The sequence below is a fragment of the Pholcus phalangioides genome, unplaced genomic scaffold (genome assembly GCF_987345545.1).
Source record: "Pholcus phalangioides strain wild (caught in Gottingen) unplaced genomic scaffold, Ppha-v1.0 ptg000018l_1, whole genome shotgun sequence".
In the NCBI taxonomy this organism is placed as follows: domain Eukaryota; kingdom Metazoa; phylum Arthropoda; class Arachnida; order Araneae; family Pholcidae; genus Pholcus; species Pholcus phalangioides.
Genome location: NW_028301611.1, coordinates 13,399,216 through 13,414,941, shown reverse-complemented (window position 1 = coordinate 13,414,941; position 15,726 = coordinate 13,399,216). Strand labels below are relative to the sequence as shown.

General features: G+C 36.2%; 1 protein-coding gene across 2 annotated transcripts in view; it reads right to left on the bottom strand.

Moving 5' to 3' along the window:
• The window catches only part of LOC149071754 (lachesin-like), a 192,393-nt gene that overhangs the window by 53,705 nt on the left and 122,962 nt on the right, over nucleotides 1-15,726 (bottom strand). The window contains exons 2-4 of one of the 2 annotated variants that reach the window (XM_089247779.1): nucleotides 9,348-9,454; nucleotides 686-893; nucleotides 400-582 (exon numbers count right to left, since the gene is read on the bottom strand). In XM_089247779.1, the coding sequence (XP_089103905.1) occupies nucleotides 400-582; nucleotides 686-893; nucleotides 9,348-9,454 (498 nt within the window). The remainder of the gene's footprint in view (nucleotides 1-399; nucleotides 583-685; nucleotides 894-9,347; nucleotides 9,455-15,726) is intronic. The other variant, XM_089247780.1, reaches the window with a different exon arrangement.

Below are 15,726 nucleotides of genomic sequence, written 5' to 3'. Positions count from 1 at the left end.
TGCTTTCCTTAATTTGATTTTTATCCATGATTTTAACTAATGATTTTTACCACTTTTAAAAGAACAGGTGCCCAAATTAATGGCGATTCGGATTCATGGCACATAAGTAAATTTTTTTGAAATATAAAGTATATTACCTTTCAAGCACATAACTCTGAAACTAAGACGGCAAAGGGCGGTAATGAATGTGATTGACGAATTTTTTGACGAATTACAATACAATTAGGCTTTTTGTAACTCGGATAGCCCGTAAGGTGATCATTAGTATATTGGAACGTTTTTGTAGTTTAAAGCAGTTTTTCAACATCTATCCGAATAGTTTGTTTTTACGACTCTAACGTATTTTATAAAAATCGAAATTGTATTTTTTATTTGGCAAACAGTATCAGTCACACTTACCACTGACGCACTTCCCTTGAGATAAATGCTGGCATACGTTTGGCATCAGAGACTTTCCGTCTTCACGCCTCCACGATACGGATGGCGCTGGATGTCCCCTGACACGACAGGAAAGTGTTACGTTTGTGCCTTCCCTGGCCAACACCTCTGAGCTCGTCTCGGAGTCGATAAACGACGGCGGAACTGCAACACAGATAGTTATCTATTAATACTTTGATTTATTAAAGCAATTTAATTCAGAATGTCATTATGTTAAAAACAGTAGGCCCATTTTACGATAGCATACCTACGACGTCGAGATAACCAACTAGGCTCTTCATCGGCACCGTATTGACTTGGCACATATATCCTCCTCTATCTGTTTCTTGTACGTCTTGTATGTGCAGATTCCAATGTCTGTAGTCTGGGTTTTGTACAGAGAGACGGCTATTTTTTATGACTATGTGCTTTTGTATCGTGAGTAGACTTTTGGTTTCCAAGCGTAACCAGGCTACCTGCAAGATTTTACACATCAGAAATACGTGAATGGATTATTATCTTTTTTTAGACACTAAAATACTGAATGAAATCACAGGAGAGGTACTGTGAACCCTCTGCGCGCTCGCACGCACCACGTACAAAACTTAATTAAGTTAATTTTATTTATAAAAGCGAATGTTCTGGCTGAAATTCAGTCATGCCATGTTATTTGATGAAGTTACAAACGCTCCAGAGTAATCTCGGGATCATAGGAGCATAGCCATAATCATAAGTGTAAGATCTGTCTCATACCCTTTCATAATTTTGTTTCTGTTTAATTAAAACCAGTCAAGAAGCAGTCTGACTCCTCAACTAGATATGTTGTTTCTTGTCGTTACCTTTACAAAGATGATAAAATGAAAGATGTAGACTGAACAGCCTAGCTTTATCTAGTCATATTATCCTTTTTTACTCACCTGATTATATGCAAGGGCCATTTCTAATAGCAAAACTTTAAGCATTGACAAACACCTCCAAACAAGCAATTTTCTTCATTCAGTGCATGGGCTCAACGCAAGTGGTGAGCGCAAGTGGTGAACGCAGGTGAACACAAAACACAGGTTTTGCCACTTATCGTACTGGTATGGTGATGCGGTCAGGAATGCTCTTGAAGCTCAAACACTACTACTACTTAAACGAACATGCGCCTCGTACACATTACTCTACGGGATTTCTTACGAATCGGCGCATACCGGAATGCGTGTTCTAAGTGTATGATCTCAACGTATTTATGTTGCCGAGTTGCGCTTGATACTGCCATCTGTTTTCCATTACGTATTCAATTTACTAGCTATACACTAGACTACACTAAGACTAACTGGGAGTGCTTTTTGAAAAGAAACGTGCCAAATCGAAAAACATTTCGAGCGAACCAATGTCTGTTCGAAACAAGCTTCTTGTGTCGTTTTCACACTCCTGGCACTGTATCTTGCATACCACTGATGAGGGAGACTTTCACATAAAATCCAATGAAATCCCTTACTGCAGTATTTGTCAATGTGTGCGTCGCTGCTTCTAGTCACGTCGCTTTCTTTCTCAAAGGTGTCACGAGGAGCTGGAAGTATCGATGTAGGTGCCTATTTATGTTTTGAAGTGGTTGTTTTATGAATGCACAATATCCAGTACATTATTCAGAGGAGCTGCAAATGAACCATGAAAAGAGTAAGGGAGCAGCGAGTGACAAAAGTGTGAGATCCACTGTCTTAAGGTTTTTTCGAGATTTTAGCGTTTCTTTCAGTGAATCCTCTTCCACAGCAAAATACATTTAATTCATATCGCCTTCCCATTCCTTCTGCAACTCGGGATAAAAACGACAATAAGTGGGAAAACCAGAGCTTTTATGCATTGAGTTACAGCGCCGCCTAGTTGTTCAACGCTTGCGCTGCAACCATGAATTGTGCGACCAGAATTGTTTATGTGAAAATTGTGTACTATCACTCAAAAAATACAATATACGTCTCACATATTTTTGATGACCAACGTTTTCTTCTTCATGGCATATATTTTTATTCACCGCGATTTACATTAGATCTTAATTCTGCGTTTATTGGCAATTTTAGCCATATTTGGGCAATGTTTCGTAAATTCCCCGTATTTTTACTCGACTGAATATGGTCAGCCTATTTGTGGAAATCTTACCTACATTGACGTCTTTCTTGAAGTCGATATATTTTAAGTTATACTTCTTACGCTTTCATGCATTAGTCTTCAAAAATACAGAAAGGATATATAAAATCGTTCCTTCTCTAATTAAATAACCATTCCGACAAACTATATTGGAAGGGAAAAGGAGTTACAAAATCCATTCCATATTCCGGATATAAAATAGCACAAATAAAATACATATATAAAAAAAAACACATGTTTCATGTCAATTTATCATTTCATAGTAAATGAACTGTTAAAAGGTTCTCTTATTATTTTTTTCTCATATCCTTTACCATTTTATCAATTCCTTCGAATCTCTCTATCTTATAAGTATTCAGTTTAATACGATAACATAATAAACTGAAATTTTCCATGCGTCTGAAACCCCTCCCGATGCTTACCTTACCCATAAGAAAAGTATGAATGAACAACATCCGTATGCCATTATCACTTTCCAGCACGGATATCTCATTCCCTGATACCCGTCATCTAAGTAATAGGTGCTCCATTCGCATGCCTTGTTGAGTGAATATATGTGAACTATGTGAAATCTTCTTTCTAATGATTATAAGGTGTTTTTTTGAGGATGGAGAAGGGAGGTGTTGAAACTGCATCTTTTTCTTGGATGTAAACTTCCATTTCTCTTCGTATTTTTTGTGATATTCGTATACTCTTTATGTAATTTTCTAAATTTTCCTCAATCCCCTTTTCATCCTCCATTTATTTTCTTTTTTTTACCCCTGCACATTTTCGTACCTCATTTAATTTTTTTTTTCAGCAATTCTAGATACTTTTATAAAATAAATATAATGTATTTCATTTTTTTAACATTTTTTCCTGAAATAAGAAATAACAAAAAACTCTCATGTAATAGGTATGTATGTATCATATTTGTTTCTCGTTTTGCAACAAGATTTGTTATTTTTTTTATTTAACATTTTATGTTTCTCTTTAGTATATATCTCTATGCTCATATGTTGTTAAAATGCTTGAGGCGCATCGAAACGAACAACTTGTTCGTAGTTCTAGTCATGCATGCTTATTTTGTCGTAATGCATTCCGAGTTTTTTCCATATTTTTTTTTCTTCCCGCCTTAAGGCAATGATTTCATGAAAAATGTTAAGGAAAAGATTAGAGATATGCATTTTTTTTTTTACAAAGAAAAATGTTCTTTATTTACCTCTGGAGAACAAATTAGATTTTCTTGCCTGTGTTTAGGAGTTGTTTGCTATTCAAATATATAAGGAGGAGGAGGAGAGAATAACTTTCCTCTCTATCTCTCTAAGCTCTCCTCCTCTTAGTTTCCTTCATTATTTTGCCTTTCATCTTCACGATTCGATTATGAGAGGGGAAATAAGGATAATAAATTCCTATAGACGGTTTCGGATATAGTTATTATAGTTGCTTTGTGGGTGTGAAAACTGCCTTACGGTTATCGTTGCGCTTGGGGAAAAAAAACCACAAACGCGTAATTGGAAAGGGGTTTACATTAAAAGAGATTTCAAAAGAGTGGATTTGAATTTTTTATTCGTTTCGCTTCGCATATAGATTTACTGTTTATTCTGGAAAGTATAAACTCGAGCTTATAAGGATTGTATACTTAGAATGTGCTCATTTTAAAATGAGTGGCTAAACGCTTTCTCTGAATAAATACTTCGTAATAAATTCCTATAGTCCTGTTTGATACGTCATCTATTAAACATCGTTGACCCAAGATTCTATGAATTATCATCCGAGTCTTTTCATTGTTGCTTTGTGTCGTTTACTTGAGTATATAAATTCATTTATTTACATTTCTTGAAATTTTTTGCTTATGCAATTTTTTTTTACATTCATTCGATTTTATCATTTTTCCACACGCGAAATTTCCTGATGAAAACATTTGAAAAATGGTGGAAATATACTTGCAATTATAGCGTTATAGCATTTAGTCACAGAATTTAGCATTTAGCTATAGAATTTAGTACAGAGTTCGGCATTTAGCAATAGAAAATACCGACATAATTTCGAAGTTAGAAAAATAGTTTAAAATTTATCAAAATAATTTATAATTTAGCAACATGATTTAGAATTTAGCAACTTGATTTAGAATTTAGCAACATAATTTAACGACACAATTCAGCATTTAGCAATAGAAATTAGCGGCACAATTCATCATTTAGTCATTAGTGACACAATTTAGCAATTAGGAACTTTGCATTTAGCAATTCAATTTAGAATTTAGCAACATAATTTAGAATTTAGCAACATAATTTAGAATTTAGCAACATAATAAAGAATTTAGCAACATAATAAAGAATTTAGCAACATAATTTAGAATTTAGCAACATAATTTAGCGTTTAGCAATAGAGTTTAGCAAAATATTTCAATATTTCGACAAATATCAAGTTGAGAAATATTACTATTTCCTCTTTTTTTCTTTGTAAATGACTGTAAATAATCTACGTTTCAATAATAAGAACTTTTAGCATACGGGAAGTATACAAAAAACTTAATTTCCTTATTTTTATGCATGGAGATAGAAATATGATATTTTTAGTAACCACACGTCATGTTAAAACATTTTCGTAACTGGAAGTATATTTCTAAAGTGAACTTTTTTGAAAGTGAACTTGAAGTGCTGACTTTTTATGACGGGGGAGGAAGGTTGCCCACGTCATCAACCACCCTTTTTGAAGATATGAAATATTCTAAGCTGCTGACGAAATTTTTCTGACGGGGGGGTGGGGTTCCAAAATGGTTGAAAATCTGCTTACGTAGTACTTGAGTGGCCCCTAATGGAATTAGTGCATTGAACATTGTAGGACTGTACACACCCCACTTCACATCTCTCAAAGAGATATATGGAAGTGTTCCCGAAGGATGGGTGTGTCCGGAAATTTTAAATAAGGTGTAACATAGAACCGCTTCCGACACAACGGCCATAAAAGTACAAATACAAGTACAACACCACAACAGGCATAATGCCCAACGAGGTGGCTGAGAAAAAGATGCCCATAAGAATATGGACGTAATATTTCAGAATTAATGTTCTTATATGTTCTTACATGTCCATTTCTTTCCTTCATCTCTATGAGCATTTACTTCTGTAATTTATCGGAGGATAGGAAGAAAATGTATCATCAACTTTTCAGGAATTCCAACCGTGAATACAAATACAAATACAAGTAAGTTGATTAGAGGCTTCACAATTATCCATTTAACGATGCGATGACATCAAAAATATAAATACCGATTTAGGGCAATCGGGCCGAATAAAAATGATCAATCTATAAATCTCGTTTACAAAATTCGGAGACTAGACATGCAGCCGACAGTGTTTGTCCTCGTTTCGACGAAATGTCTTCATTCCTCTCTCTCTCTCTCTCTCACATATACACACACAAACGCATCTACAATGAGTAGATCTGCTACTTTAGCAGTGGAAAATCTGGAAACGCAGTGGCATAATCACGGTGGTATCACGGTGAGTAAAAATCCATCACGTACGCTGGTTTCGATCCAGCTGAAATAGATGCATTTACTGTATAATATTGAGAATGATTATATAAATTATCTCAAATTCAAGCACGGTCAAGCCCAATATATGTGATGCATACAATTTGTAATTGATAGATCATTGAATTCTTGTGTGACCACACCTGTAAACGTGGTTCAATCGGTTTCAGCCACGAAAACGCAACTAATTACGTTTGCCGAGCTCAAGTTATAAGTATGCGCAGTAGTGGATTCTAACACGACTGGATGGTGTGTAGTCGGCATCGGCAGTTTGAATTCGTTGGTGATCACCTTTTTTATCATACAACAGATGTAAGTTGCTCTCCAGGTAATGCAGCAGTTTCATCATAAGCTAATAATTGAGCAGACTTTGCAGAGATCTCTTTTCTTCCAAACATGAAGTGTATCTGCAGGTATATCATCAAAGTGAAATTCCTCCGTGTATGAACAACGGGAAGCTTAGAGCCGCATCTGCGTCGCATTTGCACTTTATGTTTCTTTACCTTCCAAACCTTTCCAAGTACGTGGGGAATCACCCACGCTCCGTTAGAAGGATTGTTTTTACCCATTGTCCGATCTTTCCATGTCATAATACCTGCTGCTGCACTTGTGTGCATCTTTTTGAGATCAATGCATGCCTTTGATGAAGGAGGTTTTCACGCGGAATTCGAAAAGCATGGCTCCGAGGCAAAGGCCGGGCTTCTAGCATTGGCAGAGTTGTTGCTTCTTTGGCTAACGTATCCGCTTTTTCATTGCTATAGTTGCGAACGTCGGTTTTTACCCAACATAAGCATATTTGCGGACTCCTGCATAAGATTAGACGAGTTGCTTGCACATCGGAATGCGGCGTGCGGGCATTCATAACAGAATAGACTTTAAGTAATGCATAAATCTCTGCATGGAAGACACTGTTTTCGTTTGCTATTCTTCGACTCCACTGCTGTGTTACCGATCCGTTAGCCGCCAGTATCACATATGCACTGCCAGTTGAATTGCCAATTTTTAACTCGTCCATATAAATTTGCCGCCATTCCGATACTGCTTCCGTTGCCACACTCGCCATGGTAAGTACGAGTCACAGGAGTGGAGCGTTTGGCGAAACTGGATTTCAAAGTTTATTAACGATGCCTTAAATTTCTATAATGTTGCTTGGAATGTAGGGTTTGTTTATGAGAAACCCGCCATACTCACCTGGTGCACAGCCTGGGAGAAACTGAGACGATGAAGCCATTGAACGCTGCTCCATATGCTGCCCATATGAATTAGCCATAATGCGTTTGCAATAGTCGTATTTTCTTGGCCTCTCAGTCCATAAATCTTCTCAACGCAGGAAGATATAAGTACATACAACATACAAGAAGAGCGGACGCTGAATTATGTCAAATCACGTTTCATTCACTGGGTCGGTTTATTGCCCCATGTGGCACAGCCATACGTCAACTTATTTTGCACCACTGTTCATAGAGGAAATTTCTGAAGTTCTGTTTTATTCGGGCCCTGCCGAACGTTTTAGCCGTTGCATAGTATCATGGGCTTTCTTTACATGCTGATGAATATGCGTCATGAAAACTAATTTGCTATATTTATGCTCACCCAGCTCGTTACACGTTTGATGGCCGTATTAGCATATCAACTATGATAATTTTCGACTTCTGCTTCTTGGCGTGTGGCCATAGAAATGTTGTCTTTTCAGTTGCCATGTGAAGATGGTTGCTTGCCTTAACTACCTTAGAGAGCAGACAGATGGGCCTATATCAAATGTAGCCAACTTCTTTCTGTTCGCGGGCGAACATAATGGTCAGCTACAGCGTCGCGGGCAGCATCAGTGGTGCAACTAAGGTGTATATGTCACATGTATAATAAAACTTGTCACCTGGTTCGAAAATGGCGAATCATACACACAACGTTGGATTCCTTTTAAAAATCATATCTCACCAATTATAAGAGTTATGGCAACGATTAACAGGTTGAATTATTGCAAATGTTCTGGTTAATGATCTCTGCTATCAAGTTTCGAAAATCACTCACCCCTATCATGTCCACTTGGTCTTTAAATGTAGTTTAGCATGACCGCTTGAAAACCATTGAAGTTTATATCCGGAGTTTGTAATCATACCATCCACTTCGAACTAATTGGAATGTTTGAATGATCTTCATACCTTTTTTAAGCTGACATTCCCGCCGACAAATCTGATGAAAAATTTACACCGATCATCACTGAGAATTTTCAGTCATTGATAGCGGAAGATGACAACCGTCGCCCGTTGATCACGACTGCACCGATATAGCACGCGTGGCATTAACAATATCCAAATTTCTTTCCTACATCACACAACTCCACGTATAAACCTTTACTTTATCTTTTACCACATATAAATCTTTGCTAACTTTTCCGACACAACTCTGCCTCTTTTGAGGTAACTGAAGTAAGGTGCTTTGCATCAGTCCGGGGCTGTGACCGGTTCTATCTATCTATCTGTATATGCCACACCATTATTAATTGTATTAATTGAATTAATTAGTTGGATATTAAATTAATTCTGTCACTAGAAATAAGGAACTTGTAAGCAGTTTGTTATTCAAAAAATCTGCTGTTGGAACCGATAGTTCAAATAATGATTTTTTCACAAATTTAATTTTTTCACGGTACTTTTACCTTGTCGCGGCACAAACAGAGAAAGAACTTTGAGCACTTGTTGTGAAACGTAACGTGTACAAGTATTGTCCTCGTGTAAAGTATAAAGAGTTTTTCCATCCATTATTGGCTTGCCATTTCTGCACCTTCGTTTATCCCCAAGCTGATCAGGTTGGGGTTTCCGGTCATACGTTCCTATGTGATTCTGTTTTGTTTTTGTGTTTACTATCTCCTCTAACAGTTTGTACGTTGAGTTTCGAATCACCCTGTATATGTAATAACACCAGGAAATTTATCTCTCCTTTTCCCCCTTGTGTGGGCACACACACTATCTCTCTCCCTCTTTTCCTCCCACCCCCCCCCCAAGACCTGTCTCTCCCTTCGTCTAATCAAGGACAAACAACACTTGTTTGTACCTACCTCCCTCGACCCTACTACCTGTGCCCGATTTTCCAAGACACTTCGTCTTGCCGCTATGAAAAGGGCACACGGGAGTGTTTTCCGTATATAATAATGTGTAACAGTATACTGTAACTTAATCGAATTATGTAAAACTAAAGCTATAGCTCCTACACGCCATCAATAGTTGTAATATTCCATACATATACTATATGTCATTACTACGTATATCATAGGTAAAAGGCTTACCCTGTATGTGCCCAAATTATCCACAGCGCACGTGAGAATAGCTTCTTGGCCTGTGGCGACAGTCACGTTAGGAATGGTTTCTGTGAATTCTGGTTCGAGGTCTTCTGCTGAAAATAAAGAACGTATAGTTTAACAAGTAGTAAGGTTAAAATTTAAAATCCTGTAAATGATAAATAATTGAAGACCTTCATTCAGTGAGAAATTTCTTCTATTAATTATCAAGTTCGATTACTTCTTGAATAATTTTCTTTCACTAATTCTGAAAAAGTTGTTTTAATTAATTACTGATTAATTTTCATCTGGAATGTCATTAAATGATTCTTTAATTAATCATTTCGTTAATTCAAAAATTATTTTCCTTCTAAATATATGAGGAATCCGAAATTACGAAGTTATTTCTCTCATTGATTTATAAGTCATTTCTTTCGCTAATTCCGAAATTATAATTTCGAAAATTCAAAAAAAAAATATGTTTTCCGAAAATTCTTTATTGCAAAAATTCATCAATTCAAAAATTATTTATTTCAATAACTCTTTCGGAATAATTTCTTTCATTCATTCTGGAAAAACTATTTCATTCATATATTCTGGAAAACCTTTTTCTTTCATTAATCCTAGAAATATTTTTAAAATGTTTTAATCAATTGTTTTTCAACCGTTTTCCGAAAATAATCGGCGGACCACGACATAAAGCTCAGAGGGTCAAATCTGGTCCGCATGCCATGCGTTGTAGATCCATGCTACAAACTATTTTTGTAAAACTCAGCAGTATCATGATGTCCCCCAAGATACTTGCTTGGATCCGTGTACTTGGATCCGACTACAAGAACCAGAAGAATACGGCCTTTTAATTTATACGGAAATCATAAATCATTTCCTAATTTCATATTTTCATAACGAATTCCTTACCTAACCATCACACCTAACCACCCACCCACCTTCCGCTTTGTCATCTAATAAAGTAAGCAAATATGAACCCCTTCCCCCCCCCCCCCCTTCATCTGTGCTGCCGTAATTCTTGAATGACCACTATAACTTGGATGTTTTTCCATGTATTCCGCTAACGGAGAGTCACCTATCGGCAAAAATTTACTTTTTTTTTTTTGTCCGAAAAAAATCTGACACGCTGGCAAGTCTAAAGGTGTTAACCGCAACCCAGTATACATATATAAAGGATGTTGCCTTGGAGTGGCAACAAATACATAGGGCTGATATCAGGCATCAAGAGATACCGAAATTGCCATTGAACCTGGTCCCGTAAACCGCGTTTAGTCGAAGAAAATCGCAAAAATACTTATGAAGGGTTTGCTTCGAGTGGGGAAAAAACATTTATTTGAAAGCATAATTATATACAATACTGCCTGTGGTGTACAAAATAAAGTCCAATAATAAGTACAAAATCTTCTGTGTAATCATTTCCCTTCGTCTACTTTTTGACATTGAAAGTAGACGAAGTTGACATTGAAAGTTCTGTGCTGCACAGGCTGTATTGTAATCTTGCTGTCAAGTAAATGGTTTTTGTAGTTATTTATTTTGTTTTTTTCCGCTTTATAATCTTCTCACCACAGGGTGCATTGTAATATTGTGCTGTCAAATATTTTTGTTTCTACTTATTATTGGTCTTTTATCCCATTCGACGTCACGCCCTTCATAAGTATTTTTGTGTTTTTTACCGAGTAAACGTGGTTTGCGATACCAGGATCTACAAAAAAATAGTTGCTCCTCTTGATGTCCAAAATCACCAACCTGAGTTTGCCACCACTTCAGTTCAACACAAGGTATATATTTTTAAATATGCCCAAATATATGGTACGATCTGTTCATATATCTTGTTTATCATATAATAACAGCGAAATAATAAATTAAGGTCATTTAAAACTATGTATAGGTCTGATTTAAACCATTAGACCACATGTTGTGTACTTCTAGTTTAGTTTTCATTGAATTATATAATAAATTACTCGTCGAGTACCCTAAATTTTTAGCAAATTCCGAGAAAGTTTAGAAAATCCACTACGACCTTAACTAGAATATAACATTATATATCACATGAACATATACGGAGCACGGCGGCCACTTGCGAGTGGTTTAATAAGCACCGGAAAGATACGGTCCGCTGACCTACCATTCATATCGAAATAAATTAACTGCGTAAGGTTATACGGCTTCCAAACAGCAAGGTGTTATAAATTGAGGCGTTAGCGCTGTTTATGACGTTGATATGGTAATTAGTTAGCTGTCTATTCATTATCGCAACTGGTTAGTAGCTGAGATGGGACATTAGTTGCTGGCGAAGCACTACGTAAAACCCTTAAAATTGGTCTTTCACCGAACCGAGGCCATTCATAATGACCCAGATGAACATCAAGCCGGCAAAGTGCTTATTTCGTCGATAACTTCCCAATATTCAACTTTTATAAGTTCTGGAAGAATTCTGCGCAACAATCTCGAAAACTGTTGCCACGGTAGAAGTTCACGTTGGAAATTCCATATAGGAGTTTTATTTTTACTACACCGGTGTTATACAAGTAATTACGAGCTGTGGGGACAACCGTATCGATTTCTGTGTAATGTATTATCCACTGAAATATTGCATTCGACTGGATTGAAAATATAACAATAAGAGGGTACAAAAATCTATCTTAAAATTATGTCTATTCCATTTTTACTGACTTAATGGACAGTCATCGCGCAGATGCGGCAATCCCTCTTTGACGGCCAAATAATACTTGAGTTTCATTTTAATGTGTTCGATAAAAACTCCTCTTTTATACGTAGATGAATTTTTGTTGTCCCGTCTGTGCCCTGAAAAGAGAGATGATTCTACTGTAATAGTAAGAATTTTCGAACACGTTTTAATCCCTAAACGTCGAATGACGTACTCTGTACGTTGCGGCGGCCAACTGCATATCTTATAATTTTTAACCCATTGCATTATTTCACGATCACTGCATGTTTGGTATCATTCAAAAGAGAAATAATGTGGCTTTGCGCAATCATAATTATTATACTATTTTCATTTATCATATTTTATAGTGAGCGATGAATGTTTGCGGCTAAAGAGAATCCGAGATATTATTGTAAAGAACATGTTTTAGCACGTTGAGCTCTAAAACACCCTGTATAAGTATTACTGTAAAGAGCGTGTTCAAGTCCCCTGAAAAAACCACGGCTCAAAAATTCCATTTTGAAATGTAAAAAAATTGATTTTACCGGAAAGGAAATATAAAAACAAAATTAAATAAAATTAAGTAATGCAGGTAATACTTTATAATATTATAGACAATGCATTATTTTATGAGCATAAAAAATGTTATATTAATTCAATGATTAGTTTAAAAGTTATAATTTTTTACAAAAACCGGCGATTCTATTTTAATCTCTTCCGACCTGCGAAATGGGATTCTTTTAAATCTCCTCCGAGCTTGAGGGGTTGAAGACCAAAATTTAACACGTTAAATTGAAATAGATTACTGGTGAAATTTGAAATTTAGTATTGAATCACTCGTTTCTTTTAAGCATTTATGCCAGCTCAATACCATAGTTATAAATACAGAAAGAAGAATATACACAACTAGCGATAATAGCCGGCACTGCTGTTTTCTTCAGTTACTGGGAGAATTGAAAGATAGACAAACCACCCACACACACACACACACACTAAAAAGGAATAAATTATAATACTGACATCATTAAATACAAACCATTGAAAAGACATACATGTCTGAAACTCATTGCTGGTGAACAACGGTAACCAAAGTAAACATTCCGAAGGTAATTATTGAGGCCCAGGAGCCATTATTGCCCGAAGGTTTGTTTGTCCATTTCGGGCATTTGACCAGCTCTGACGAACTTTCAAAGTAGCCTATCGTTCAATTCTTGTCCAGTTTGAGTTTGGTATATATGCAAAGTTTGGCGTCGATCAATCTAAAATTGCAGATTTTTATAAAGAACATACACATGCGCGCACGCACGCGCACACACACATAGGAAATCAATTTTATATATATAGATTCGAACAAAGCTGGTACAGATGACAACTACTATGACTACTACTAATTTATATTATTTCCATATTGAATTTCTCAAATCTTTTCACTCTTTTTTTTAAATTCCATTCCAGCCACGTTGTTGTCCGATTTGCTTGTTATGGCTTCAGAATTTATATTTCTATTTGTAATAAACCCTACATGCACCTCGTAAACATTCCCCCTGAGGAATTTCTGCCGAATCGATGCATGCTGGAACGGGTTTTGTGTGTTTATAGTCCTAACGCATTTATGATGCCGGCGTTTTGCGTGCTTAGTGTTCGAGAAGTGCAACTACTACTTAATGGTGCTCGACATCCTAAACATTTCTCTGAGGAGTTTCTAAGTAATTGGAGCAAGCAAGAACGTGTTATGTGCCTGCATAATGAGTTGCCCTAACGTACTTCTGCTGTCAGATTTATGCTTGCTTCGTGTGATAGTGGAGATGCTATCTACATCCATAGTTTGAAAAAAAAAAACCCAATATCTGATTGCCCATCTCAAGTAAGTATCGTGTTGTAGGCCACGTGTCTTTCACATTAATTTTTGGAAGTGGCAGATGATTGATTTTTTTGCTCGTGTTTTATGTAATTATTGGTTCATAGATCTACCTGTTCTCTGTGGAGGGATTTTTTGGGTCTAGGTACATTCGTCGCGCCCAACTTGTCGCGACCAATTTGATTTGTCGCAGCATCAAATCGCCGTGCTACAAACAAGGCGTGGTACAAATTTGTGCCTTTTCCTTGTGATGTAAATTGGTCGCGCGATAAATTTGAATCACTTTACATGTTCATTGTGATCTTATAAACGTGGTTACTATAAATAGTGTCTTCATTAATAGGGTCTCTGGCATAAAATGAAACTATTTTTTTTTTATCATTCAATGGAAATGTGTCCGTTCCATGTCCTTCAATTTTTCACAAATGTAGGAAAGTATTCATTGAAATCATAGAAGGACGTTGAGGTAATAAGTTGGGTTCAACAATGCCCCCCCCCCCCCGTAATTCATTATTTAACATATCCATGCATATGATACATCTTTGATGCGTGCAATTGACAATATACCTAAGTTCATATACAGGGTGGGCAAAAAGTCCGTAGAAAATTTTTTAAGAATTTTTTTAAGACAGGAGAAAAAAACTAAAGAAAACAGCCGATGGGTGGCACTCATACGAGCGACTTCGGTGTAATATGCAAATGAGACGGTTATAAGAACTTCACCAGTTCACCAAGGTAAACCGTGTATGTGGACCTACTGCACTCTTCTGTTGCTTGGATTTGTGACACGCCTGCAATGTGTTATACCCTGCGGTGGTACTCATGTGGAACACATACTGCTATAATAACCAATTGGAGGCATTCTGTTCGTTATTTGCGTATCTTTTCTTTGACATGTTTACGTCAGCGCCACCTATAAGCGGTTTTATAGTTATTTTTTTTTCCTGTCTTAAAAAACAATCCCGTGACCTATTGATGCTAACCGTGCAAACAGTTTTTTTTTATTTAGGTTATTTATTTTTCCGGTTTTTATGAATTTTTAAATTTTCTACGGATTTTTGGCCCACCCTGTACAACATCTGTATAAAGGCTTATTTTTGAATTATTTTCTGGCAGTGTAATGCACATTTCTATACAACTTCTATAATGATGCTAAAATAATATATTCCTTTACTGCTACACTGAATAGTTCTTCACCAGTGAGTAGGGATATTAATACAGATGTGTGTTTGTTAGCGTTCATGCTATTGGCTTTAAAAACATGTAATTAATTTCTTTGTATGTTCAATTTCAGTTTATGTTTGATTAGCGATAAATTGATTTTATAGATATCCTCTCCTGGATTTATGATAGTTTCGAATTTCAGTGTCTTCAACACACACCACTGTCGGGATATCATCAACAACATATAATCAGTTTTCCATTTAGTGTCAATATACAAAATTCATTGATATAAATTGAACACAACTAATAGAATTCATATTCCATGTCATACGCATATTTACCCACTTCCTTTATCAACGCCGTAACATTCCGTTCTTCGTTATTTGAAGAAATCGGTTCGGGAAAAAAACATAAAGACCGATTTTCCTGTTCAAATATTAGTAATTTTTAATCGGAATTTATTATCTTGGTCTGCATTCTAAAACCCCAGCTGCGAGAAATGAAAATCCCGAAAGCGTGAAGTACTGTGAAAATTAAATATTAATTAAATTTAATTATTAATTAATTAAATATTTCAGGTATTTATTTGAGATATTGTACAGGCAAATGTTGGTGGGGGGGGGGAAAGGGAGGCTCTCTCTCTCTCTCTCTCTCTCCAGCCTTTGGGCAACATACAAGTATGCACTTAA